This window comes from Channa argus, chromosome 8 (genome assembly GCF_033026475.1).
Source record: "Channa argus isolate prfri chromosome 8, Channa argus male v1.0, whole genome shotgun sequence".
Taxonomy (NCBI): Eukaryota; Metazoa; Chordata; class Actinopteri; order Anabantiformes; family Channidae; genus Channa; species Channa argus.
The window spans coordinates 22,853,070-22,880,265 of record NC_090204.1 but is presented as its reverse complement, the minus strand read 5'-3'; the positions used below and the strand labels follow the sequence as shown (position 1 = coordinate 22,880,265).

At 43.0% G+C, this 27,196-nt stretch overlaps 2 protein-coding genes across 10 annotated transcripts; one reads left to right on the top strand and one right to left on the bottom strand.

The window, feature by feature from the left end:
• Positions 1–6,823: 6,823 nt before the first annotated feature.
• Positions 6,824–11,831, top strand: s1pr1 (sphingosine-1-phosphate receptor 1). The gene is made up of 2 exons (XM_067513984.1): positions 6,824–6,972; positions 7,838–11,831. Exon 2 carries the CDS (start codon positions 7,966–7,968, stop codon positions 9,085–9,087), a length of 1,122 nt encoding a protein of 373 aa, XP_067370085.1. The 5' UTR covers positions 6,824–6,972; positions 7,838–7,965; the 3' UTR covers positions 9,088–11,831.
• Positions 11,832–13,983: 2,152 nt separating this feature from the next.
• palm1a (paralemmin 1a) lies at positions 13,984–27,081 on the bottom strand. 9 transcript variants are annotated; one of them, XM_067513975.1, is made up of 11 exons: positions 26,925–27,081; positions 23,868–23,913; positions 22,754–22,834; positions 21,586–21,710; positions 21,327–21,390; positions 21,161–21,182; positions 20,821–20,889; positions 19,356–19,430; positions 18,669–18,800; positions 16,871–17,425; positions 13,984–14,258 (listed from the first exon to the last, which is right to left on the bottom strand). In XM_067513975.1, the coding sequence occupies exons 1-11, from the start codon at positions 26,927–26,929 to the stop codon at positions 14,212–14,214; spliced, it is 1,221 nt and encodes a 406-aa protein (XP_067370076.1). In that variant the 5' UTR covers positions 26,930–27,081; the 3' UTR covers positions 13,984–14,211. The 9 variants fall into 9 exon arrangements, with proteins under 9 accessions (XP_067370076.1, XP_067370079.1, XP_067370075.1 ...); XM_067513978.1 differs by lacking the exon at positions 26,925–27,081 and adding an exon at positions 26,417–26,918 and having other exon boundaries at positions 13,984–15,147; XM_067513974.1 differs by lacking the exon at positions 26,925–27,081 and adding an exon at positions 26,417–26,918.
• Between the last annotated feature and the right edge of the window lie 115 nt (positions 27,082–27,196).

The window sequence follows — 27,196 nt, the reverse complement described above, 5'->3', positions numbered from 1 at the left end:
TTAGTTTGAGGAACTCAGCCCTCCTTCTCCTCAGGAGACAAGGAATCCAGTGAGGACACTTCTCTCTGTCCTTTATTTTGTCTCCTGAGACACGCTGAGGGTGGTGCGGGGTTTTCATCCATGTTCTTCATCCTTCTCTCATCTCTAAAACTAGTCAAACTAGTTCTGGATAATTCTCTGGAAGCTTCATCCTCCCGATAAACTGAAAACGGTTGAGCAGTTATTTCTGTTGCCATGACGACCAACACACTTGAACATCTATCTGTGATTTGTAACACTGGACCAAAGAAACTGATGATGGTTGACGGTTTTAGACCCTAACTTTACTTTTCTATGTGCTGAACATTAGTGGATCTTGAAGTTTATGCAACAAGTTACACAACAGGGTGGGGAGGGGGACAGGATGAATCAGAGAGGAGTAGGGGCTGAGGATGGTGAGGAGGCCCTGCTCTCTTTGTGGCTCCCACAGAACCATCTCCAATTACAGGACAAAGGCGACTCATTCAGCCCTGCAGCTCCAGCACCGCAGCTTTGCATGTCTAATGAGCACTCCGCTGAATGCTAAGAGGCCTCCACACCCCCACCTACACCACCCGCCACCTCATGGCCCCCAGTGCCCCTCTGCAGTGGGACGTCCAGGACAGGAGGGTTTTTTGGTGCGTTGTTGTGGACCAGTGGTCGAGGCAACTGCAACAAGTGCATCAGGAACGTGACTGTGACCAGGTCATATTTTCGGTTGACATCACGAGGACATGGCGTCAACGAACAAACTGATCCTGAACATATCAAGAGGATGTTTTTTCTTTTTCTGATCTGACAAAACAACATCCACAGTTATGAAATTATTTATGTTTTTTTTTTTAGACTCACGGCTCTTGGATCATTTCAGACACAACATGTTCATTAACCTTTAAATTTACCATCTTTCTCAAACATTCACTGTGATGGACATTCTCAGATTTGATTTCTGTTTCTGTGTATTCATGATAATTGTGTGTAGTACTGGCTTCTTTTTCTTCACATCAGATATGACCCACTGCCATATGTGGTCGTGGATCTGCCTCCCATCTGATCTGTCACTGCTGTCAGAATGGTCAGATGGATGAGTGGTTAAGGCACGTGTCCCGGGTTTGAATCCAGCTCAGGAATGATGCTGCATGGTCTCAAATGCCCAGATCAAAGTTCTTCTCTTCACATTGCCATCGTTCAGTATTAGCTCCTCACAGCCGGTAAAAACAAACATGGAAGATGAGGTGAGTGTGGAGACTGGGACATTAACGGAGAAGCTTCTGTTAAAGACAAATTGTAACCCGGCAGCTTCTGTGGAAACTGATCCGACCCCACACGACCAAAAGTTCAGGACCCAGGGCTGGAGCTGACAGATACACTTAAAGTAGACTGGTAAATGCACGGTGGGGGAGTGGACAGCACTGCTGCCTCACAGCTAGAAGGTCCCCAGTTCAAATCCCTGGCCGGCTGATGCCTTTCTGTATTGCATGTTCTCCCTGTGCTCGCGTGGGTTTACTGCGACAGTCCAAAGACATAGAGGCTAATTGGTGTCTCTATGATGGCCCTGAGAAAGAATGACAGTCTGTCCAGGGTGGACTCCTCCTCTCGTCCAGTGACGGCTGGGAAAGGCTCCAGCATGCCACGACCCTGAACAGGACAAGTGGTTAAGATAATGGATAAATGTTCTTTACTTACACAGCACTTTTCAACCTTATTGTTATCTAAAGCACTTTTTACTGCTTCTCACTCACCCATTCACACACACACACACACGCTAAGGTCAGTGTCTTTCTCAAGGACATTTTGACATGTGACAGAAGGAGTCAGGAATCCAATAGACAACCTCCACTGCCCCTAAGAGAGAAAAATAACCACCAAATGGTTGAAACCAAAGTGAAATGGTCGTCTTGTAAAATATTGTGGCAGCAACAGCAAATGACCAACAGAGACATGTGATTAGTTGACATGTAACAGTTTTAGGCTCTGTAGTTTGCAGGGAGGTGGTCAGGAGGTCATCAGCGGAGCAGAGGACGGTTCCACAGGGCAGAACTTCCTGTGGTTGTTATTGTGACCACGAAGACGTGACGAGATTTTCTTCAACGCAACCGTCAGAATCCAGCGATTTAACGAAAGCCTCAACTGCCGTGTTGGTGCTGTGGAGGCGCTCGTTCACTTCTACAGGTGTTCAGACAGTCTGAGGACAAACGATGTATGTGCGCGCTCAGGTTGAAGGACGTCTCCCAATCCGTCCGTGACTGTCACAGTAATGAGTCGCATGTGTTCTCTGCCTCGCAGAAGTTGTGTAACATGTATGAAATGTCACTTTGATCCTGAAAGATTAGACTGTTCTGATTCTTCATATAAAAAAAATCACGGTTTAAAATGAATCTCCTCTCTCTCTTTGTCTCCACACGCTCACTGACAAATGTAATAAAGCAATGAATATTTTCTGCACAAAACATCCCCAAAATACATAAAAGTAGTTTTTGATGTGTTCAACCAGTCGGGGTGGTTTAGTAAGTGCTACCATATGTGAGGACAAAAAATATCTTGTGTTCTCGTTGTGTTTGGTGACACCAGAGTCTGAGCTGATGTTTGTAGTGAAAACTGAAGCTGCAGATTAACTTCACACACTCAGCTCGTCTACGAGACGGTTACCTTCAGGAGGAATCAGGGAGTGAATCCTCTCTTTTTTTGCCTCTGTGCAACCAAACGGAATCTAGTGACAGACTTAGAGAACTAATCAGGGTTTTATCATCAGTGAATCAATCAGGGTGTGATGTCAACGTGTCCATGTGGAGATTCACAGTTTGAGAAGCGAGTGCTGGGCTTTGCATGTCCTCCACGTGTTATATAACACCTCAAAATGGAGGAGAGAGCTCATCTTTGCATAGGGTTTTAAATGCAGCGTCCTCCTCTCCTTCTCGTGCGCCACCTTGCTCACCACTTCCACCTTTGACACAGAGGAGCAGAGCTGCACCTCTCGGGGTGATTGGAATACGGAGACGAGGACGACACATTCAAAAACATACTGGGAAAATGATTTGAGGACAGATGAAACTAAAGGTGGAATTGTTTGTGGAAAAGATGCAGCCGTACGTATGGTGTAAAATGTGAACGTGGAAACACCGTCCAGCAGAGAAGCTGTGGAGGGAGCTCAGAGACGCTGACACCAGACGCCCTGAGAATATGAAACGGTTCTGTGAGGTTGTGCAGGACTGATCCACAGATACAGGAGCTTTAGTCCTAGGGTTCACTTCCTATTCCCATGTGTGTTAGAGACACAAGAGCTTCTGTGTGTGTGCTGGATGTCAGCTTCTGCACGTTGTGTTTGTCTGCAGCAGTAACTCAGATGGAGATCAGGCCACATTTTATGCAGAAAAACAAGCTCCTTTCAAACAATTCGCTGACTGTTCACAAGGAAACAATCACTGACCGAAAGTGAAATGTTTCAGCGTGGAGCACTTTTGCTTTAAGCCCCCACATTCCTTTTCCAGCGGGGAAATAATGAATCACATCACAGGAAATCCAAGAGGAAGAAGCTGGTTAATGCCTTCCTGTAACTGAAACACACGTTGGTCCTTCTACAGCTGTGAGGACACACACACACACACACACCTACCTTAACTGTTACAACATTAATGTGTCACCTAAAACTGTACCTAATCTATCCTGATCCCTGAAACCAGGTCAGGACCCTCGACCACACATCTGAAGGTGTGAGGACCAGACATGTCCTCACTCTGATGTTATTAAACTGAAAGTTGCCCACATACATAAGGACACACTAACACACTCTCTCTCGGTCCAAACCATAATTACAGGCTGCAGATGTTCAGCAGTTAAAGTTTCACTGCAGCAGAATGTCAGAGACCGATGAGGCCAGGACTGAGACCAAGATGAAGACGCAGAGACCCTGTCAAAGAAAGAGAAATAACAAACACAAGGATCAAGATATGGAACAACTAAGAACAACATAGACCATGTCATGATTCCTGTGAGGCCCCTGTTGTCTGAAAGTCCATGTGCTTCCAGATCCCGTCCACACACTTTCCCTTTATTCCCTGTCACATAACTTTACTTGTTTTCCATGTGCCAATCAGCTCACAGTTTGCATACCTGCATAGTCCACCTGGTCCCTGCAAGACCATCAGGAAGTCCTGCTGAAAACACACCTGCGCCCCAAATTTTAAACGCGTATGTGGATGAACACAAACACACGTTTCACCTGATTAAATCATCACATTCTACCTGCTCCTGCCAATGTAAGACTTGCATCAGTTCATTAAACTGTGTTGCTGAATCTGTCTGTGGGTCTGAAGCTGATTTACTGAGCTGGTTCTGCTGCTCGGTTCCCATGTTTCCCTCAAGTCGTCGCCATGGTGACGCTCAGCTATGCAGAGGCTGAATACAGTCACAGCTCAGAGGAAAGAGGCCTTTGTTACCCACAACCCCCCTCCTCCCTCTATAACTCCCCCAATCTCAGCCCCTTTTTCAGACAGGAAATGTAGCATGGACTAGTCACATATCTGACACTAGTATGGTCCCAGGAAATTTCAACATCCAAATTTAACTTCGCCATGGTGCAAAAATAGTTCAGGATATTTCCAGTTCATATTATTCTAAAGTCCATTATGTCCAATTATGTTCAAATCGTATCAGCACTGAGGAATCTTAAACATACTGTTTTTTTCATGGTGGAGCCAGGGAGTCTTCTTGGAGTATAGCACTGGAAACACTGGGAATTTTACATGAGATAAACTCCAAAGGTATTGGGCTAAAATGTGAATGCACTCACTTGGTTGTATTGGGAACATAGTGAATTTAAACTGGCACCAAGCTTGCAAACTCTTAAAACTGTTTTTTTTTTTTGTTTTTTTTCTGTTTCTAATGGCAGGTGTCTTTGTCATATCAAACTGAAAATCCACTGGTCACCAAAAATCCTTAACCATTACTCTTTACATCATACATTTAAAAGTCAGATATTATGCAGATGACACTGTTTAATATGCCTTAGGCTCTACCTGAACTCGGGCTCTAAAGCATCTCCTGAAAGGCTTCTTATGGCTTTTAGATGATCGTAGACGTATAAATGCACAATCGTTCCCACCTTCCGTGGTTTAATAACTTTAAATGGAACATGTAGCTGTAGCTCAGTTGGTAAAGGAAGTCGTCCACCGATCACAGGGTCAGTCGGTCGATCCCCGGTCCCGGCTGTATGTCGAAGTGTCTCTGGGCAGGACACTGAACCCCTAACAGCACATTCCCATCCCCAGCTGTGCAGTGCCGGTCCAAGCCCGGCAAAGGTTGGGAAGGGTTGCGTCAGGAAGGGCATCCGGCGTAAAAAACTGTGCCAAATCAACATGCGGACAATGATCCGCTGTGGCGACCCTGAACACACGGGATAAGCTGAAAGGACAAAAAAATATAAAAATAAAAAAATATCCCTTGTTGAGCATTTTAAATATTAAGGGGTTCAGCTTGACAGCGGACTGTGAGACTCACATTCCAACCCTGTCCCCTAATAACTTGTTCCTATTCAATTAAACTGTGAACGTTTTCCTGAGATATGTAACTTCCTGTGAACATAACGAGAATATGTTGACATGTAATGTAAAAGCAGAGTTGCAAATACCCTGATACTGAACATATCAACAAAATGTTACCAGACAACATATTTTTGTGGCAGCAAAAATATCTGGTTTCGTTTTCTGGTGTAATATACGACAATCCTGCAATACAATGTCCAGTTTGTGTGACTACAATGTTAATAAAACATTTTATGGTTGTGATTAGGAAGTTAAAGGAGCTGGTTTAGGTCAAAGGAATATTGAGGGAATTTTATACAAAATGGGTTTTATCACGTTCAAACGTTTCCACAATCTTTCTCTAACGCTAACGTCAGTGCTTTTCTTGCCGGAACCAAAAGAGACAAAAACGTAATCGTGTTTGCAGTTTAGTTGTACAGATTTAATTTTTAGGAGACTGTTGGCACATTCAGGCTCAGAGTTAAAAACATTTGTAACAATTGTTTAGTCTTTACCTTTGTGTCTTTCCCTGATCATGGAGAAGTTCGCCAGCCTAGTTTTTGTGGTGTGTCCGGATTCATTGGTGCTAGTCAGACCCCCGATGAATTGGTGTCAGCCTGCTGGTAAAAGAGACTGTGATACGTTGTTCAGTTTAGCGAATCAGTGCCCGAAATTTGAGCGCGACACTTGTCAGCAGACAAATCATCAGTTAGAAGTAGTAATGTGCTTCATGCTGTCCACGCTCGTTGGCTCTCGTTGTGTTCGAGCCTCCCTTGTTGATGCGGCAGGTTGCAGCAGTTTCACATCTTGTTGGTTCCTGTTTGGTGAAGTTCAGTAGCACCTGTGCAGGAGGCGCGGCCCCCAGCCCAACCCACTGTCTGAGGCCCCTGAATCGGCTGCCTCCGCCTTCTGGCATGACAGATATGATGGAGATCAGAGGTCACAGAGCTGGGGTCAGTATGGGGGGGTGGGGGTGGGGGGGGTCGGTCATTGTTTGTGTATCATTGTGTGTGTGTGTGTGTGTGTTTTGGGGGGGAGTTCAGCTGCTGTTTCCCACACAGGAAAAAGACACAGAGATTTGTATTTAAAAAAAAAAAAAAAAAAAAGTTAAATATTTTCTATTTTCATTTATTTTACATTGAAATGAAGAGAAGCTGATGTTTGTGTCTGAACCTCAATGTTTATTATTTAATGAATATTATTGATCGTTTTCTTTTCTTTTACTTCCTGTTTAGAGCTGATTTATGGGTTTTGCTCATTCACACCTCAGACAGTGAGGAAGAGCAGCCTCTTCATCGTCCTCAGCAGTGTGTGTGTTAATGTGTGTTAGTGACCGTGTGTGTGTGTGTGTGTGTGTGTGTGTGTGTGTGTGCGAGAGAGAGAGAGCTCAGTCTCGCTCCGCTGTCGGACTCTTTTCTCTGGACTCTGACTGAAGGTAAAAAAAAAGTCACTTTTCTCTTGATTAAAACCGTTTTAATGATCTTTAATGTTCGCGTGAATCTTCATCAGAACCTCGGTTCATTTTTTTTTTTAGATGAAATCGGCGAAACTTAAAGGGAAAAAGGGTTTTTTAATCTTCGCTCGGGTTCCGTTTTGTTCTCTGAGGAGACGCTGAGGTTTCAGCTGTTTCTGCTCAATTTCATGGCAAAAATGTTCGTTTTTCAGAGAAGAATAAAACGCATCGCATGGTTTAATTTTCTGTTCACCTGCGGAAAGAAGCAGAAACAAAGCACACTTTCACATTTGGAAACATAAATTAATAAGGGTCTTTAGTAGGACGTTAAAGTTTTTTTTTTTAAATTTAATATGTCTATACATCAGGATAACGGGTTTAAAATGATCCGAACATTACCTGAATCCTAAAAGTCTCCGTTTACTGTAGATTAAAAAGGATCAGATCACAGTTTTATGTCCTTTTCTGCAGATTATTTTCTGTAATTTATTTATTTATTTGTTTGTTTTTTTGAATTGAACATACTGAGGATTAAAGTTGCTCTGACAGATCAGTTTGAAGCTTTTACTGTCTCCGATCCCACAGTAAAATTTTCCGATCTGTTATCTTCAAATGGTGATTTATTAGATGATCGGTGGAGCCAGACGTTTTATTTTTATTGGGTTTTAGACTTTTAGACTTTTATCGCGTCACTTTGAGAATTTTTTGGGTCCTGACGTTTTTGCTGCTTCATGTGTGTAGAAATCCAGAGTTTATCAGTGAAAACGTGACTAGACATTGTTTAAAGTCACTAACAACCTGATCTGGGACCAGTTTGAGTTTCTGACAGTTGCGTCTCTCTCTGCAGGACCATGTCCACGTTCAGTACCAGCACAAGGACTCTCACCACTCCTCTTCAAAGTTATCACCTGACGTGAAGAACCAAAGTGTGAGGACACGGCGCCCCCTGCAGGACCCCCGCTGCTGCTGCAGGCCATGGCTGAGCCCAGCTACTCCGACCTCATTGCTAAACACTACAACTACACTGGGAAGTTCCGCAAAACACAGCAGGACTCTGGTCTGAAGGCCGACTCGGTGGTCTTCATCATCGTGTGCTGCTTCATCATCCTGGAGAACATCCTGGTCCTGACCACCATCTGGAGGACCAAGAAGTTCCACAAGCCCATGTATTACTTCATTGGGAACCTGGCGCTGTCCGACCTGCTGGCTGGCGTTGTCTACACCGCTAACATCCTGTTGTCAGGTGCCAACACCTACAAGCTGACGCCCACACAGTGGTTCATCAGGGAGGGCAGCATGTTTGTGGCCCTGGCGGCGTCTGTCTTCAGCCTGCTGGCTATTGCCATCGAGCGTCACCTCACCATGCTGAAGATGAAGCTGCACAACAATGGCAACACCTGCCGCGTCTTCCTGCTCATCAGCACAGTGTGGATGATCGCCGCGGTGCTGGGCGGTCTGCCGGTGATGGGCTGGAACTGCATCCAGAGCATGATGCAGTGTTCCACTGTGCTGCCACTCTACCACAAGACCTACATTCTGTTCTGCACCACTGTCTTTAGCATCATCCTCATGGCCATTGTGGTCCTCTACGCACGCATCTATGTGCTTGTGCGCACTCGCAGCCGCAAACTTGTCTTCCGCAAAGCATCCAATGGACGTGGCAATGCCGGCTCCAACAGCAAGAGCTCAGAGAAGTCACTGGCCCTGCTGAAAACAGTCATAATCGTCCTGAGCTGCTTCATTGCCTGCTGGGCGCCCCTCTTCATCCTCCTGCTTTTGGATGCGGCCTGCGAGACCCTGAGCTGCCCAATCCTCTACAAGGCGGAGTGGTTCCTGGCACTCGCCGTCCTCAACTCTGCCATGAACCCTCTCATCTACACACTGACTAGCAACGAAATGCGCCGCGCTTTTCTCAAGACGCTGCTGTGCTGCACTTCCTGCATCCGGCCTACCACCAAGTTCACCGGACCCATCGTTGGCGCCGAGTTCAGCCGCAGCAAATCTGATAACTCATCCCACCCCAACAAGGAAGAGGCGGAGTACACGGTGAGGGAGACGACAGCCGCGTCTTCGGGAAACGTCACCTCGTCATCCTAAACGTCTGCGTGCTCGGCCATAAAGTCGAGGACGCTCAGGGTCAGACAGAGAGTTGGTGTTTGTACAGGTGTGAACGGCACGAGATGATGCCCTCACAAATATGAACCTTCTCTCTGATCCAGACTTGTCAAACTGGGACCAGGGAGGTCACACTCTGCATGAAGCTCGGACCTGGAACATCATCACATCTGCAGCTGGTTTTACTGGACCTTCAGTCCAGGTTTACCTGAACTCACCTGGGCAACGCAAATCGTTGATTACAGATTACAGCAGAAACTGGATTTATTAACAAGTTCTCATGCAACACTTTTCTGCAAACAGACGGTTGAAATATGACATTAGCAGCAGATCTGAGCTTCATACAAAGTGTTTTTAATCCCCATAGACTTCTACTGACCCTCTAAAGCCACTAGAACCTGTAGCTTAAACACGCAGCCATCAAATATTTAAGAAAAACAAATTAATTCATGAATGTGTTTTTCTTTACATGACACACTTGGAAACCAACACGTGCGTTCAGATCTCAGCAACTTTTCATCACAGAAACTTATAGAAACTCACCTTTAACTGTGCTGAAAAGACCATTTTTGATTTCTGGATCTGGTCAAACTAGCAGCTCTGAGTGAAGCTCCTGATTCCTGAGGAAAATGCTGAACAAAGTAACAACAAGAGGAAACGTGCAGCTTACGGAGGAGAAACATCCCCTCGTGAAACAGTTTTCATGTTGGGTGGTCTGCAGATTTTGATGTTCTGCTCATCAGACACACAGTCTCATGGTTCAGCATCAGAGTTGCATGTATGTTCAAGCAAATCTGCTCAGCACACGAATAAATGGCTGTCAATTCATTCAGCCCTCGTTACCCACCTCCCACTTCCCGCCTGAATCACAGCAAGGTACTAATTTCAGAGAAATCAAAAAGAAGGAAGTTCATCTGGCGTTATCTCAGCGACGCTCAAAGCTGAACAGGACAGAACAAGGACTAAACACAAACACTGTGCAGAGCAGGAACCCTGCTGTCAGGTCCACATGTGACCTCAGCTTCGTTTCCGTTCCTTCCTAAAGCAAATGTTTGACCGAAGTGTTGACTCCACTCACGTTCAACAAGAGCTGATGGGGGTTTTAGGGTCAAACTGAAACCCTGAGAAAACTTTACTCTGATTTGAGCAGCTCACGCTCAGCTCGACTGCCCCTGTGAGAGGGTGGGGGCCATGTCCAGCCTCAGTGTGAACAATATGCTCCAGTCAACAGCACCTTTGAAAGTAGTTCTCTTAACCTTTACTTTAGTAGTACCAGTACAACACAGCAGAGATATTCAAGTAAAAGTCCCGTATTCAAAAGTAAAAGTACAGAAGTATCATCAAGAAAATGTAAAGTGTGAAAAGTAAAAGTACTGTGTGTAGAAAGTAACTAAGTACATTTATTTAAGTACTGTACCGAAGTAAAAATTTGCTATATATTTCTACTTTAGTATTTCCATTTTTGGCTACTTCATACTTTTACTTTCCTACATTTCGACAGAATAAAAACGCAAACTGAATATTGACATGCACGGTGGCGGAGTGGTTAGCGCTGCTGCCTCACAGCGAGAAGATCTGTCGTTTGAAACCCCCCGGCCGGCTGCAGCCTTTCTGTGTGGAGTTTTCATGTTCTCCCAGTGCTCGCATGGGTTTCGTAAAGCTACTCTGGTTTTCTCCCACAGTCCAAAGAAGCCATGTTAGGTAATTGGTGATTCTAAATATATATATATATATAAATGACAAGTACCTCGAAATGCTACCTAAGTCCACTAGGCTATTTCAGTAAATATACTTAGTTACTTTGAGCAAAATGTTTCAGTTAAAACATCTTAAAACTCATTTGATAATACACAAATGATGAATTAATGAAAATGAAAATGTTGTTATTTTCCAGATGAAACTAGGGAAAAAACTTTTTATATCAGATCTCTCAACTCATCTTTTAATGTAATGTATTTGTTAAACGTTAACATGTAAAAGTAGAAACTGTTTGAGTTTTCTACTTCCTGTCTGTTTGTTGAGTCACTTTAGTCAAATTCATTTGTCTGGGAAAAAAAAAAAGTTTCATTGGTCAAATTCATTTTGAAAAACGATCTCTCTTAAAAACGAGGCTCATTTCTGCCAAAACCAATCACTAAATGAAAAAGAATTAAATAATAAACAGATTGGTGTTTCTCACAAGCAAACACTGTTTTAGTTGTAAAAAAAAAAAAAAAAACAGCTGAAAAAATCTGAAGGTCCATTTATTAGCTGCTCTGCAGCTCTCTATAATATCACATGACTCTAAAGGTGACAAATTAATTTAGGATCTCGTCTTTTAACACAGGAATAGCTGAGACAGTTATTCTTTGTGCATGTGCAGATGAAGTTCATGTGACAGGACTGAAAGCTTTACAGCAGCTGATAAAAAAGACCTCATGAAGAGACTTTTACAGCTGTATGAAGTACAGATTAGAGTCATGTCTAAGAAAAACTAATCATTTGTATCTTTGAAGTTACTGCTGTGAACTTCATAGACAATTTTATTTAAGAATTGTCATTTAATTTTGGCAGCAATGAGCTTGCATGCAGGTCATTTCGGTTACCTTGGTGACGCTCCAGCTTCATCCTCGATGACGAGCTGATCGTATAATTCATTAATTTTTATGTGTGATTGCTGTTGTCCGCACTGTTTAACTCCTGAGTGTTGGTTTGTTAAAGTTGAATAAAGACTGAGATAGAAACTACGCATCACTGTTTGACAATATGAAACATTAAAAGAAAGATCAGTTTTTAGAAGAAAGCTGAAGAAGGTTTACAGCTGAAACACGTGGGACATGTTTAATGTGTTGAACTTGACCTTAAAGCTCAGAAACACACGAAAACAAAATCAGTGACGAGGAGCTGAACTAGTGTTAAAAGGGAAATAAATGGTTTAATTAGAGTCAGTAAAATCAGTCAGTGTTGGCGTCACAATGTGTATAAATGTCCAGCGTGAATGATTATTATGCAGAATTTCAGTATTAACTTCTTTTAAACCTCAGAAGTGTAATAGAATTTTTATCCTTATGGATATTATCAATTATTTTTGAATTTCCCAGGATGTCAGTGTTTTCTGTTGTTAGGACGACTGACATGTGCAGGTCTGTGGGGTCAGAAACAGATTTTTCATTTTCTTTCCTTCCCCCCAAGGATTAGATGGCCTCTCTACCTAAGACCTGAAAGAGAATCCCAACCTAAATCCAGCAGAAAATAGACTGGAGACAGAATCTTCCAGTGCTGATGTAGCAATGACGATGTAGCATTTGGCTCCAATAACCAGGAGAAATGAATAAAACACACTTAGAAAGTAACAAGCAAATAACAGCACTTGGTTGAAATACAAAAAAAAAAACAAAATGACGACAGTAAGAGTCCGATTGTGATGGTCAGATGTAACTCACACTGCAGGTTTTAAGCGACCGGAATTTGCAAAACGTCTCAGTGAGTTTTTGACCAGTCCACCTTAAATCTGCCTCTGGTAATGAAAGACGTTTAAGGAGGAAACCCCACCGTTCACTCTGACCTTGTTGGTTCAGTGAAGGGGAAGAATAAGAAAGGGAAGAAAGAGAGAAAGTGAGACAAGAGCGCGACTCTGCTGCCACCTCATGGTCACATAGTGCTTCTACATCTCAGGACAATCTCCGTCCTCCATTGCAGTATTAGTACTAATACCACACTGTACAAATACTCTGTTCTGAGCACTCAGCTGATTTATGTGCTGATTAGTCTGGATCCAGCTGCTGTGGGACTTCAGACTCATCTCTGGATCCAGTTCTGCCCAGATGTTTGGTTTCTGTCTGACTTTCTGCTGCTGTGACATCAGGGAAACATGGCTTGATGCTCCTGCTCCCCAGGACAGTTCAGGAGCACGGCAAAGACATTTTTGGAGTCCATCACCGGCAGAGAGCATCAGGACGCCGGTCTTTGTACGTAGCCTAACAGATCAGGGATCAAATGAGTAATGCTGGATGTTCTAATCATGGATCAGCTTGTCCAGTTATGTCAGCTGGTAACTGTGCACTCTCATGGTTGTTGACCATCATTTATAACGATCAGCCACAACATTAATACCACCTGCTGGTTTTAGTAAAAAAAAAGTTTTTTGTAAAAATAGGATGAACTAATAAATGCTGACGTTTCATGTCTGGGTTAACCACAGCGGTTGGAATGAGCTCCACCTTTACCTTTATCATCATAAGCATGTTGTTTTCCTAATATGATACTGTACTGAGCAGATCAGATCACTTAGCATGTTACATTTAATTTGTCACACACTTTTTGCCTCCATCTATTGCAGTCGCTCCATCAGTGTAAAGATGCACTTTCTCGCTCTCTGTCTTTCATTTTTCAACATGCTGATCACAGTTCACTTACTTTTTCCTTCAGCACTGTGAATGTCTGATGGAGACATGAGGGCTTCTGTCTGTGTGTTACTTAGCGTCAGCATGTTGTTTGTTTGTAGCTGTGACTCACATAAAGATCATAACACATTTCAAGCAAAAAAACAGCTCATTTTAAACCATTTTTTTTGTTTCTCCTCACATGTTAATGATGCAAAGATTAACTTAAAGTTAATTTCACCAGCAGAGACACCAGCTTCTGAGATGTTTTGCCTATTAGATTTTTGGACACATTACAACATTAACCCACAGCATCATTCGGATCCAGTGTGAATCTTGATCTTTTGATGGTAAATTCAAAATTCCCCGTCAGATTTCAGCTGAAGTCAGCAGCCGTGCTTCAGACTCAAGTCCTGAGTTAGAAACAAACAAGAATCTACACATCGATCCAAAATGTCAAGTAAGAAAAGTCTTAGTAAAATGCTCCAACAACACAAACCAGACTCATGAGAGCGTGTGCATGTTTCAGATTTATTCATGATTACATGAATTTTTGGAGCTGAGGTTCCTCGGGGCTCCAGTCTGGGTCCTTTTCGCTTGATTCAGAGTGAATCTGTCAGGATCTGTGGTTTTCATGCACCCCAGAGTCCTGCAGCAGCAGCAGCACGAGGAAGTGACAGGGTTGGTTTTTCCCTTTAAGTTTCATGGTGTTAAGTTATAGACGCAGCTCCTGTTTTTGAGCCCTTTATATCTTCTTGAATGTCGGAGGTGTTTGAATCAAAGTGTGAAGAGCTGGAACAGAGATAGATCCATGGATGTATTATTTGAGAGGTCCAGGTTTAGTTTTGCATGGGCTGCACCATCAAATTGTCAATGTGTGGATAGATTTCTTGATGTTAGATTGTTTTTTAGATGTGATGTTGCCGCTAAACGGATCATGAAGTGATCGTTCTCAGTTCCTACAATATCTGCGCACAACAACTGCAGCTTGTTAAGTTTGACGGTGGTTTATATCCAATGGTTAAGGTGCAATTAGATTTAGGCAAATAAAGTTTACAGTTTAAATACCAGGAAGTGAGATCCAAGTGTTTTCTTGGAGGAACCCAGGATTGGGGTATAGTCCCAGCCTCTCAGAACCGCTGCTCCCTGCTGAAGCCCACATCAGTTAGCAGCTGCCCCCCCGTCATGTTTTTGCTTGGACAGTAGGTTATTCAGTGTGTTTCTCACTTATTTGATCACGTTAAGACTGTAAGATGTTAACGATGCATAGAACTACATCTGAACACGGACGTTCATGAATCCCAATGATTCGTCCACCATTCTCCAGCTGATTTTCTCTCTCATCCGTTCAGTCGGCCATCTTTCTTTCCGTGTTTCCGCTTTGTGTCTGATGGTTTATAGATATCTTAAAGGAAACAAACGACTGCTGCTGAATCATCAGACGGTAACTGAAGCATAAACGATGAGCGGTATTGGATTTTTAATGGCCCCCATTCAGGATAATGGATCTCACTGCATCTCTGCGAGTTTTCAGTCGGACTAACAGCACGTGTTTGCTCCAGACACCAGCTGATGGTTTTACTTGCAGCGCAGTGCAGTGAATGATACTGAACGACAACGTGGGCACAACCTGACCACATCCCGACACAAAGACACAGCAGCTCAATATAAGCACAGAGCTCTGAAGGTGAACATGGAAAAGAGAAAGAGCAGGCAGACCATGAAAAAGAGGAAAGAACTGCAAATCCAAACACATCAGCAAGTATCATGTTATCTCTTCGGGAGGGGAGGGGAGGGGAGGGGGGAAACCATGGCAAAGATGTGTTGGTGTTCTGTGTTGGAGCCACATGTACATAAAGATAAATAAAGACTTAGGTTACTTCCTCCGCACATGCTCATTAGAGGTTCGCCTTCTCAGTCTATAAACATTTTGACGTCATTAACTTTAGCCTTTTCTAGAAAGTTTAATCTAACACCTTCTTGGTTTTTAAAAAAAAACCCTGCGTGTTTACAGCTGCATGTGTCCTGCCAGCAACTGTACACATGTCCCTCATATGAAGGCAGTTGCTAAGATTTTGAAAGTGGCCCCTGACTGAGTGGTTATCACATATATTAATAATACACACATTACTGCTGCTTATGATGGTGAAGACGCTGACAAGAAAGTACATCAACTGCTGAGTAATTTTTCCTGTCAGTCCTGTATCTGTCTCAGGAGTTTCCTGGTAAAGTGTCAAACTTTCCATCATTATCCGTAACCACTTATCCTGTTCAGGGTCATGGAGGCGCTGGAGCCTTTTCCAGATGTTTTAGGGCAACATTGATGGGTCTCCAGTCTATCTCAGGGCCGACACAGAGACACATGCACAGACGGACACACTCACACCACGTAACAAGTAACCAAACATGCATGTCTTTGGAATGTGGGAGGAAACAAGGGAACCTGGACGAAACCCACGCAAGCACAGGGAGGACATTCAAACTCCACACACAAAGGCTGCAGCCGGCCCGGGAGTCGAATCGGGGAGCTTCTAGCTGTGAGGCAGCAGCACTAACCACTCAACCACTGTGCTGCTTGAACTTTACTATTAGAAATAAACAGCGGATATTTTGTAGGCTGATCATATAGTTATAGTGTCGATGTATTTGAATATGAGAATATATTTATAAGCGCAGAAAAAGAAGAAAAAGAACACGCAGTATTTCCAGATCAGATCTTTTGAAAGGTTTAAAATGGCAACGACCTTTATGTTGGAGGAAAAAACATTTCAAATGGGAAGATTCTACTTTATGGAGTCATGACCACAGTGTTGTGGAAAACATAAATAAAGTGCTTCGGTTTCATGGAATAAAAATGTAGATTTGAAGTGTGGTATTTAGGGTTTGCATGAAACAAATGATGGAGGTGATGGGAGTGAGTGTGAGGTTTGTCTGCAAACACAAATACAAAACCAGTGTCTGGCATTCAGCCCTGAGTCCATCAGGTCGCTTTTATTTTCTCCTTTATAAAACCTAAACACAGCTGAAAGGATTCTGCCACAGAGAAACTCTGCAGCAGGAGGCAAATAAATACAACCATAAAGTTAATGCACTGTTTTATATCAGAGCGTGTATATGCTAATGTGTGGTCACAGCTGCAGTGAGAATACAAAAGTAAAAAGGAAAATAGAAAAAAGTAAAGAAAGGGTTTTATCAAACAGATGAGAATGAAGAAACGGGACAGGAAATGATGTCATGTGGTTAGAGGCAGGGTTTAGGGCAGTGGGTGGAGTTTAGTTCCCATGATTTTCTTGTCTTGGAAGGTTTATGTCCACTTTATTTCTAGATTAATGTGTTATGTTGTGAAGCAGCCCCCCCCCTCCCCCCCCCCAACCCACAGGATCACATGATGGTGCAGCACTTACACGGCTGCTTCTCTTTCTTTATCTTCACTGCTCCTCCCTCTGACTCCCCCGCTGTGTCCCCGTTACTCGCTGCCTTCATCTCTGAAGGTTTGGAGGATGGTAGCGGGGCAGTGGGGGCCATATAACCAGGAGGTGGTGCAGCTGTCTGAGCACCGTCAGCCGCCTCCTTCCCTCCCTCTCCTCCTGGTGATGTTTTCCCATTGGAGTCTTCGATCAGCACCAGCTCGGCCTTCACCGTCCCCTGCAACCCCAGAACCTTCTTGGTCTCGTCCTCGTCCTCTACACTCTGGTATCCCATAAATACCATGGTGACCGGGTTCTCTGCGGTCGCTTCTTCCAGGGTGGGCTCGCCGCCTGGTTTGGTCTCCAGACCGGTGATTTCCATAGCGAACCCCCTGAGCTCGGACGGAGGCAGTGCCTCCTCCTGGACCTCAGCTGTAGGAAGGGAGGTCACTGTGGTGACAGTCTGTGATATCATCGACGCTTCATGGATGAGCTCCTCAACCTCGGACGAGCTGAGGAGGTGGGCATCTTCCCCGTTCATCTCATGGACCACTGACAGACAGAAATTGGATCAGTATTACCTGAGACAGAATCAGGGTCAGACACCAGATCAGTAACAGCTAATGTTACCAGCTGATCTCCAGCTGTAGGACCAATGCAGTATTTTATGTACATATTTCTGTATATCAGTACAGAAATAATACAACTATATAAGGTGAGAAGTTCTTCAAACAGGATTTTGAGACGCGAGGGGACAACTGTCTGACCTTAAGCTGGAGACCATCTCCTCCCTCTTACAAGTTTGCACTCAATTCAAGTGATGAATACTGAAAGTCTCTTCAGAGTATTTATTTTAAATTGAACCCTGTGACCTGAGGCTTCACTGTCCCAAACATGAAAGGAGGGGACAACATGTATGCATCATGCTGGAGAGCTCAGAGCACTGCAATTGGAGAAAACACATACAAAAAGACAAACACAAGCAAATAAAAACCCTAACTTCATCAATTTGACAGCACAGGTGCAGCAAAGAGAAACAGAGGACAATAAAAATGTCTTTGGCAGCAACTAAAAACACATCTACAAATCCGTTTAAGGTGGCGTAACTAAACTCATGTCCCAGCCCATTGAGGGACAGTTGGCTCTGGTAAATCTGTCCATCGGAAACTATGGCAACCTGTGTATCTATCACTTTTTAGTTTCCCCCGGAACCATTGCAGACAACTGTCATGTAGATGTCTCCATGCAGGAGCCATTAAACAATGACTGACAATCAGATCTGCAGATGTATTTTAAGTTGGTCCCGGAGATGTTTCTGTTGTCGTCGGTGCTTGTTGCAGCGAGTCTCTTCGTTTGGTTGTGTTGTGGGTTTTCGCAGCGGGTTTCTTAATGCCTGCGCCTGCGTCGTCAAATCGATGAAGTTTGTGCTTGTGTCTTGTCTATTTGCATTAGTTTTCTCAAACCGCAGTGCTGTGAGCGCTCAGGGCCACCGGAGGTATCACTTTAAGAGAAGCACACTGCAAATCACTTTGTGAATAAAAGGAGCAGCAAACAGCTAGAAATAATAAAAGTGATGGATACATAATGTGGGCTTTTTGATTTAGTTTTTAACTAATTTTGTCCCAAACTATTCTAATATTAATATTACGATGCGTTGCAAGTCACTGCGAATCAAACACCTTGTGCCCATCAAACGGTGTATGGGGCAGGAAGGTTTGTTGCTCCATTTAATTTCAGCAGGAAACTTCCCGTAAAGCCAGACCTGTGTCTTTATATTTTTACTTGCTGGTGTCACCTTTCCGCTCGTCCTCATAAACTTTGACCCCTTGGTGAGAGAGGTCAACGGGAAGCATGGTGTTAGTGGACAGAACCCTGGTTTCCCCCGTCAGGTTGTCCCGCTCTACTTTAATCTCCACAGAGTACATGGCTGGAGAGAAGGGGGATTGTTTGGGGGGGGGGGGGGGGGGGGGGGTCACACAGGGTCAGCAACATTCATACAAGCACATGACCATGCTGCTGCTGCTGCTGCTGACAAAACCAAAACTAATGTCAGGAACAACAAAAATCTAGAAACTAATTCAACAGCAAACTGAGGGGTTGAAGCAGTGTAGCTGACAGACAGACTCACACAGGGACAGACAGACAGACAGACAGTTGTTAGAGACAAGTGTTTATAAGTCTATTATTCAGAAGCCAACATCATCCTATCTCACTCTCCTGTGTTCATGAAGTCTGGCAGAGGTGCAGCATCCTCACACTACTAACAAATGAGCAGCTCGTTGGTTACGGACACAAACTAATAACTTCAGGGTTTTTTTAATGGCGTTTGTGAGCATGTAGAGTGTAACGTGTCTGTGAGACGTGTTTGAATGACAATCAGCTTACAAAACATTAAAGGATTTGTTTTAGATGCTTTGCTGTAGCTGTTGTGATGGTTTGGTCTTTGCACTATTGCTTTTGTCTCTTCCTGCTGTAAACCCACCTCTCTTCATCTCGTCCATCGTCTCTCTCGGGTTCTTCCCATTCTCGCTTTTGTAAACTTTTACCTCTGCAGAGGCTCATGGGAAAGAATGAGGCGAGCAAAGAGACAGAGAAAAGACAGATGGTCTGAGGGTGAGGACATCACAACACTTGTCTGATTCCTCTGTAATTACACTGACTGTAATCTGATTAATGCAATCTGATTACAGAAACTTCACAACTGTAATTGGATTAGTGTAATCTGGTTACTACTTTACTAATACTCTTATCAGATTAATGTCATTCATACTGAAATCTAAACACTGTACACTAACTACTTTGTCCTCATATTTACAGATTGATTGGAGTGAGCTGTTAAGTAATCAGATTACTGTATTCTGATTAGATTGTAAAGCAATGCCATATTTTCTATGATTTAATACCACTGTAATGTGACAAAAATGATCAACAACATAATATGACTATTGTAATCTAATAGTGTAATGAGAATACTAGTATCCTATTACTCCAGTTTGTATTCTGACTTGTGAGTCAGTCCAGACCACCTTTTTCCATTGCTCGTGGTGGAGTTCTGATGCTTGTAGGCCCTTCTGGAGGTGGACATGGTTCACCATGGGCTCCCTAACTAGACTGTGGCTTTACAGCCCCACAAACAACAAACTCCAGATGTGTGTGATCTGATCTGGTCAAAACCAGCATTTACTTTGTGAGCAATCTGGGGGGGGGGCGGCTGTAGCTCAGTTGGTAAGGCGGTTGTCCATGGACCACAGGGTCAGTGGTTCAATCCCTGGTTCTGGCTATATGTTGAAGTGTCTCTGGGCAGGACACTGAACCCCCAACAGCCAATTCCCATCCCCAGCTGTGCAGTGCCGTTCCAAACCCGGTAGACGTTGGGGAGGGTTGAGTCAGGAAGGGCATGCGTAAATCAACATGCAATGACACTGATCCGCTGTGGCAACCCCGAACTCACAGGATAAGCCGAAAGGAGAAAAAAAAACTGAGCTCTTGTACTGGATGGGACCACACGAGCCATGACCCCGTTGGTGCTGGTTCATCATTTTTCCTTCTTTGGACAACTTCTTTAAGTCCTGACCAATGCAGACTGAGAACATCCCACAAGATCTGCAGTTTTGGAATTGCTCTGACCCAGCTGTCCAGCAATCACAATAAGGCCCTTGTCAAAGTTGCTCAAATCCTTATGCTTCCCCATGTTTTCTGCTTCTAACACAAAATGTTCACCTGCTGCCTAATTCATCCCACCCTCTTCCAGGCGCCAGTGTAATAAGAAAACACAATAATAGTAATAATAATAATAATAATAATAATAGTAATTCAATGGTGATAATGTTATGGCTGATCGGGCTACAATATACTGTTATGCGGTTAATATACTGTTTTCTGAGAACCACATTTTAATTATAGCAAGAGGAAACTGTGGAGTCCAGTAGAATTCAGCAAAGTCTCACCTTTGACTACCTGCCTTGATGGTGCAGCTTTGTCCTCTGGATGGTTGGTTTGACCTTTGACCTCTACAGCTAATCAGAGACACGTGGTGACAGGAGAAACGGTCAATAGAGAATTCTCTAAAAAAGGAAAAATTCTCAGCCATCCAGATCATGGTTTTCCCAAAGATGCTGTCCAGTGGCAACTAAACAGGTGACACATGTCAAAACCCCATGACTCCATAGAATGTACATGCCTGCTTCTCCAAGCCAATCAGCCAGAGTTGATGAAGTCTTTCAGGTCACAGGTAAAACATCTGACATTTCAACTAGTCTAGTTGCCACTAACGGCTAAGAAACTTACCTTTAACTGGTTCAAATGTTACCTGGAGGCACAAAGACAGAGACAGGAAGTTACACTTCACAATAAAAGTCACTGCAGGTCAACAGAAAACTGAGATACTAAAACGTAAAACTAATCAGTTTGATATTTTTGTGTGGTATCTAACTTCATGTTCATGTGTACTCACAGTCGTGTGTGACTTGGTCTGACACACAGCTCCAGTTTCCAGACTGAACAGCTCCTGCTCCAACCTGCAACACATAACAATGTGTTCTTCATCTGTCTACTTATTCATTATCTCCTTAACTAAGCACAGAACAATCATTTCAACAGTATTCCCTGAAATAAAAAGTCAAAAGTTCATGCTACATTGATATTATGCCATTAAAGTCGGGCATTTAAGTAGAAGCATGTAATGGTAATTTCTTAGGTGTCTTAGATTAGACCTGTTGATAGTTTCCTCCAGGGTTCTGGTCTTGGCATCGTCCTGCTCCAGTTGTCTCTTGACTTCATCTTGCTCTTGTCCAGAAGAAGCTCCGTCCAGCAGCCAGCGCTCCCTCAGAGCCTTTGACTGAACAGGATACAAAATCAAGCCGCATTTATGGAAATGTACATACTTAAGTGTATATTTCAGTATCATTAATGTCACGGACGTCCAAGGCAGTGAAGTCAATAAAATACTCACATTTTCATGGTCAAACATAGGTAAGTGCTGACAAACACATTAAGTAATTTTCAGCTTGATAAACACTGTGTTGCAAATTTATCTTTAGCTAATTTATCACAAAAAAAAAAAAAATAAATAAAAATGGAAACATACCTTTTTGTGGGAATGTTGCTTTTGGTTGGTTGATGCAAACACAAAACACGACCGAATTTTCATAAATCCTAATTGGTTGCAGTGTGCTGCCACGTATATAGTGCTAACCTCAGTTTGATTCATGTATAACCTAAACAAATTAATATCCAGGTGCAACATGTGAGCATTGGTTAATAAACTCTTTCCTACATTCTGGCTAATTGTTTTCATAGCCTTCTGCTCAAACATAAATTCAAAAATGATTTATCCGCAGAGTTTTATTTTGGTGTTTGAGTGTTGTACTCTTTGTTGAGTACTGATGAGCTCTGATGTTGAGGCTGACATGCCTGTGTCTGATGTGACTGTGAACAGCTGGCTCTTCACGCTGCGATAAAAATACTCACAGTTATTTGTTATTTGAGTGTGAGAGTGAAAGGAGTCGCGGCGTTTCTGTCGTTCCTGTGACTGATCTGAGATCTGCAGCAGATATTTTTACCCTGCAGCTGTTTTCAGTCTGCCGCCTGGTAAAGCTCAGGGTCAACACACCTATGGATCTGCACTGGACAAATATCTCTCACTCTGGACAATGTACTTAAGCTGGATATAGGGACAGCTTGGCCTCAGTGGCCCCAACAGCGCCACATTTACTGTGTGTGGTACTTTGTTGGTTTTGTAGTTACTCTTTTCATTGTCTTGACGATTACTTCGTGACGAACATTCAACAGAATAATAATCAACAAAACTTCTGACGATTGTTAATACTTAAATAGTCCCAAAGGATCCTCATCTCTGATTGGCTGGCAGGTGAGTCTCACCTTCAGGTGCTGCAGAGCTCTCCGGTCATCCTCCAGCTGTCGCTTCTTGTTCTCGATTTCTGTCTGCCACTTCCTCTTCTCCTGAGGCATGATGGGAAACAGAGTCAGACTATTGAGCTTCCTTAAACCATCTTGAAGCTGTCATATTTTAGCGGCTTCAAACATTTTAACTTTGACTTCAGGCAAAACATAAACATTCCAACAACACTTCAACTGCTTCAACTATAAACTGAATCTTACTAACATATGAAAGGAAAAGTCTCAGGAAATAAAACCAAAAGCAAAATCAACAGTTGGTTCAATACATATACACTTTACGCAAGTTTCTATTAAGACCAGGTTTAAAAAACCCTAAACCTGTTGACAGTGGTTACACCTGTTGTTTCCTGATCATTGATGCACTGATCTTTATAATTAAATTTAAGCAAACACGTTGTCAGCTGTAACTCTTCGACTTCTCTCATTGTTCATGACATTTCAGCTGCTTCAAACTCCCCAAATCTAAGTGAAACTATGTTCATCCATCGTTAACCGACACTTGAGCTGCTTTTGATTTCCACAAATCAACTTTTATCTGCAGTCTCTAAAGTTCCAGTGATGCTTCAACTGGTTTGTCAATTAAACTGTAAGTCTGTAAGTATATATAAGCTATAAATATATATCACATACACTACAAGGATATAATATCGTTCCACATTTTAACATTTCCATCTGCAGTTTTACCTTTTACTGCAAAATGTTTTCACCTATTTGTTGCCACCTCAACGAGATTTTAAGCTGTTCAGTGTCTAACACCTGCACTTCTGCACAATGAGGACAAGTTGTCTGGTCCTCTCTCTTTCAGATGTTAAGTTAAAATCAGGTTTATGTTAGGGAGGGGTCAGACATTCAGCTGTCAGTGTTAAGGTACGAGTGGGGGGGATGCATTATATCAGTGAATGTCCTCTGTAGAAAGACTCGGGTGTTTCTGTGTGGATCAATAAATGCATTAGTGAAAAAGCTCTGACCTCAGACCAGATCTCAGAGGAGAACGGGGTGGGGGCTGGGATGTCTGGTTGTGTGTGTGTATGTGCTGAAGTGGTGCGTTCACTGACAGCCAGTAAAGTGGACTCACTGCGATGAGCTGCAGTCGCTCCTCCTGACAGAGATCGTCGTTCGCCCTGAGACACAGAAACACACATTAGTTTGTGATGGGGTTCAGTACTGGTGACAGCCTGCGCCCCCACACACCCCTGACACTCAGGTGGAAGCATTCCCTGCATGCCATCAACAGCATGTCTCTGCAGAACGCAAAGATTCAAAACAATTGAATGTAGTTTCTACAATTTGTTTTTGTTTAGATATGACTGGGCCTGTCAGATTAATAAGGACTTATAACAACATCTGAGTTCACCTGGCGTTGTAGGGCCTCTGCAGGCAGGGTTCTGTCTCTAAAAGACAGTGGACTGGATGCACCCTTGATGCAGCAAAGCGTAATTACAAAGAGTTGATTAAATGGAATCACATAGACTGACCAGCCACAGCATGAACACTGATGGTTTCTGAGCAATCAGAGCAACACAGCCTCATACGCAGCTAAAGATAAGATACACTGTGTGTAGAGGTGGTACAAATACACAACTCATTACTAGATATGACTAAAGGGACCACTTCAAATCATTTACTTAGGTAAATGTACTAACTTGTACAGAACTGAATAAAAACTAAGGGTCAAAGGTGACTGTTACATCAGCACGAACTAGTTCATCATATTGTTATAAAAACATATCATATTCTGCCAATTGGTGTTAATGTTGTGGCTGATTAGTGTAGTTTTCTCCAAATAGGACGTTTTTGTTAAATGAATATTTGAATGAAAATGCAGAGTTGGACAGTTTGACTCCAGACGTCCCTCTGATGAGTCCAGCACAGACTTATTCCTTCTGTCCTGGACCAAATACTGTCTGCTTTATACTTTCCACCTGAGGCTGTGTAACAATCTGCATGTTTTCTCTTTGCATTGTTGACAATGAATTGTCTCGCAGTTTGAGATGTTTCTGTGTGGCGTATTTATGGAATTTGAAAGTCACCTCCTGCTTTAAACACGTGATCGAAACATGTAAATGTCGAAAGAAAAGAAACAGCATCAGATGTTACTTTGGATGGAAAGGTGACTAAACCAGTACAGACCAGTATAGACCAGTGCAGACAGAGCGGTGGTGTGAAACAGTTAAAGCGTGAACTAAAAACTGTGCTGAGCTCTGCAGAGTTTTCTGCACGGAGCCACTGTTGTCCCCATGGAGACGAGACCCCCACAACATAGAATCTGACCAAGCTATATACTGGGAACACTGGGAACCAGTTTAGGCTGCCAGAGTATCAGGAGGTTACAAACTCATATTAAAGCAAACCAAAACAGGACCAGCTGCAGTGTTCTTGATATTACGTCCACCCTGACACAAACGTAGAGGAGGACACACCTGGATAAACCAATACACACCAACAAAGACAGAAGGTTTAGATCAAATCGGCCAATTGATCAGGTATCAATCAGAGAGCAGCTGCATCACAGAACCGATCAGGTTTAACTATTCAGTTTGTGAATAATAGAAAATTTTCAGACAGTGATCAACCCGTCTGAAATGTGTCGATTTTGTTGAGTGTGATTTTTTTATTTAAAAATGTAAAACGTCTATGAATTTAAAGTGCACTTTTTTCCAGGCTCAGCCGTGTCCTGAGGCATAAATCCCGACATAAATCTGTCCATCCAGGGGCCTGGATAGACCCTGGTCCTGCAGGTCTGTCATCTGCAGACAGACACACAAAACACACAGGAAGTGCACCTTCAAAATAACATGGACCTTTTAGATGGGAGGGGATTTGTTTTTTAAGGCTGGGACTGATGTCTGACCCAACCTAACAATATGTTTCTCCAAGGGACAATTAATTTGATCGACAGCTCTGATCCACTTCAGACAAGAACCGCAAAACGTGATGAGCTGTGAGCAAATGAATTCTCATCGAATCTCAAACATCTAAATAAGATAAATTGTCATAGATTTAACTTTTCTCACAGACACCAATTACATTTTTGTAAGTTTTCTGAGAAAATGTCCTTAAAGCCCCAGACGGAAGAACAAAGAACCAGACTCAATTGCTGCAGATGAAAACAGAATACTGTACTGTACAATTTGTGTTTTCACAAGCTCTGGAAACTGTTGTGGTCTGATCAAAAACTAATACATTCGAAGGCAGTTATTATTATTTTAAAGAAGACATTTAGGTTTAGATTTTCAAAATTGTCTATTTGGAAGCTTGTAGCCTTAGAAAAAAACAGTGTTTTGATAGTGTTTAAAAATTAAAGTTCAGTTTTCTATTTAATTGCATTATAATGATTAAGGATGAATAAACTTAAAATGTGTCTAAGGGAAATTTCTTTTTAGAATCAAGAATAGCATAACTAATGCAATAATTAAATAACATCACATCTCTAATAAACCTCTCAGAAATTGTGAAGAAAAATAAAAACGTGTGTTTTAATGTTGTCCACATATTATATTAACATAACTTATTTATTTAAGTCTTTTAATTCAATCCACACTTAAATTAGGCTATTTTTCTACATTTAATAGAAAACAGTTTTTTTCCCCAGACAATGACAGAGCAGAAAAATAAAAGCCTCACCTGTTTTTTTCCATGCTTTTATTTCGGAGACAGTGACCGGAAGTCGCACAGCCCTAACTTTACCGCGTTGACAGTGCGACTTATTGATCAGAAATCGGCTCCTTCGGTTAAATTCTGATCAATAGCTAATTATAAATGCTGGAGCTGACTATCAAATAGCTCCCATTCAGTCCAGTCTACTTCCACTGACAAAAGTAGACCCTCGGGTGTCACTCTGCTCAGATTTACCGGGGTTTAACCCGTTCCTGTCCGCCGCCGCGACTCTGAAACTCCCCGGTAAACATAGGAACAACTAATACACGGGGCTGGGGGCCTCTATGTTGGTTTTAAAAACGGTTTGTGGAGAATTTTGGCGCAGTTTTCCCTCCGCTCGGGTCCTGACTCAGCGCTCTGACGACTGATGCCGCACTATGACGACACGAGTACAGGTTACGTCAGAAACACACAGAAAAAGACAAGACATGAAGAAGAAAAGCAAGACTGACAAGAAAGCAGAAAAGTCACTCACTCCATGTCCGAGTCCAGATCAGACCGCTGCAGCCTGAATCATCCAGTATACATCCGAGAGAGAAAACAGACCCGCCCACCGAGAGAGGAGACGAGGAGGGAGGAAAGGAGACAGGGAGCGAGGACAGGACAGAGGGGCGGGCAGGGAGGAGACACGAAGATGAGAGGAAACATGGACAAAACAGAGTAGGGGAGAGGAAAGAGGCGGGGGGTCAGGAAGACAAAGCGGGGACGAGACAGGAAAGGCTCACAGAGGGAGAGGAGACAGGAGAC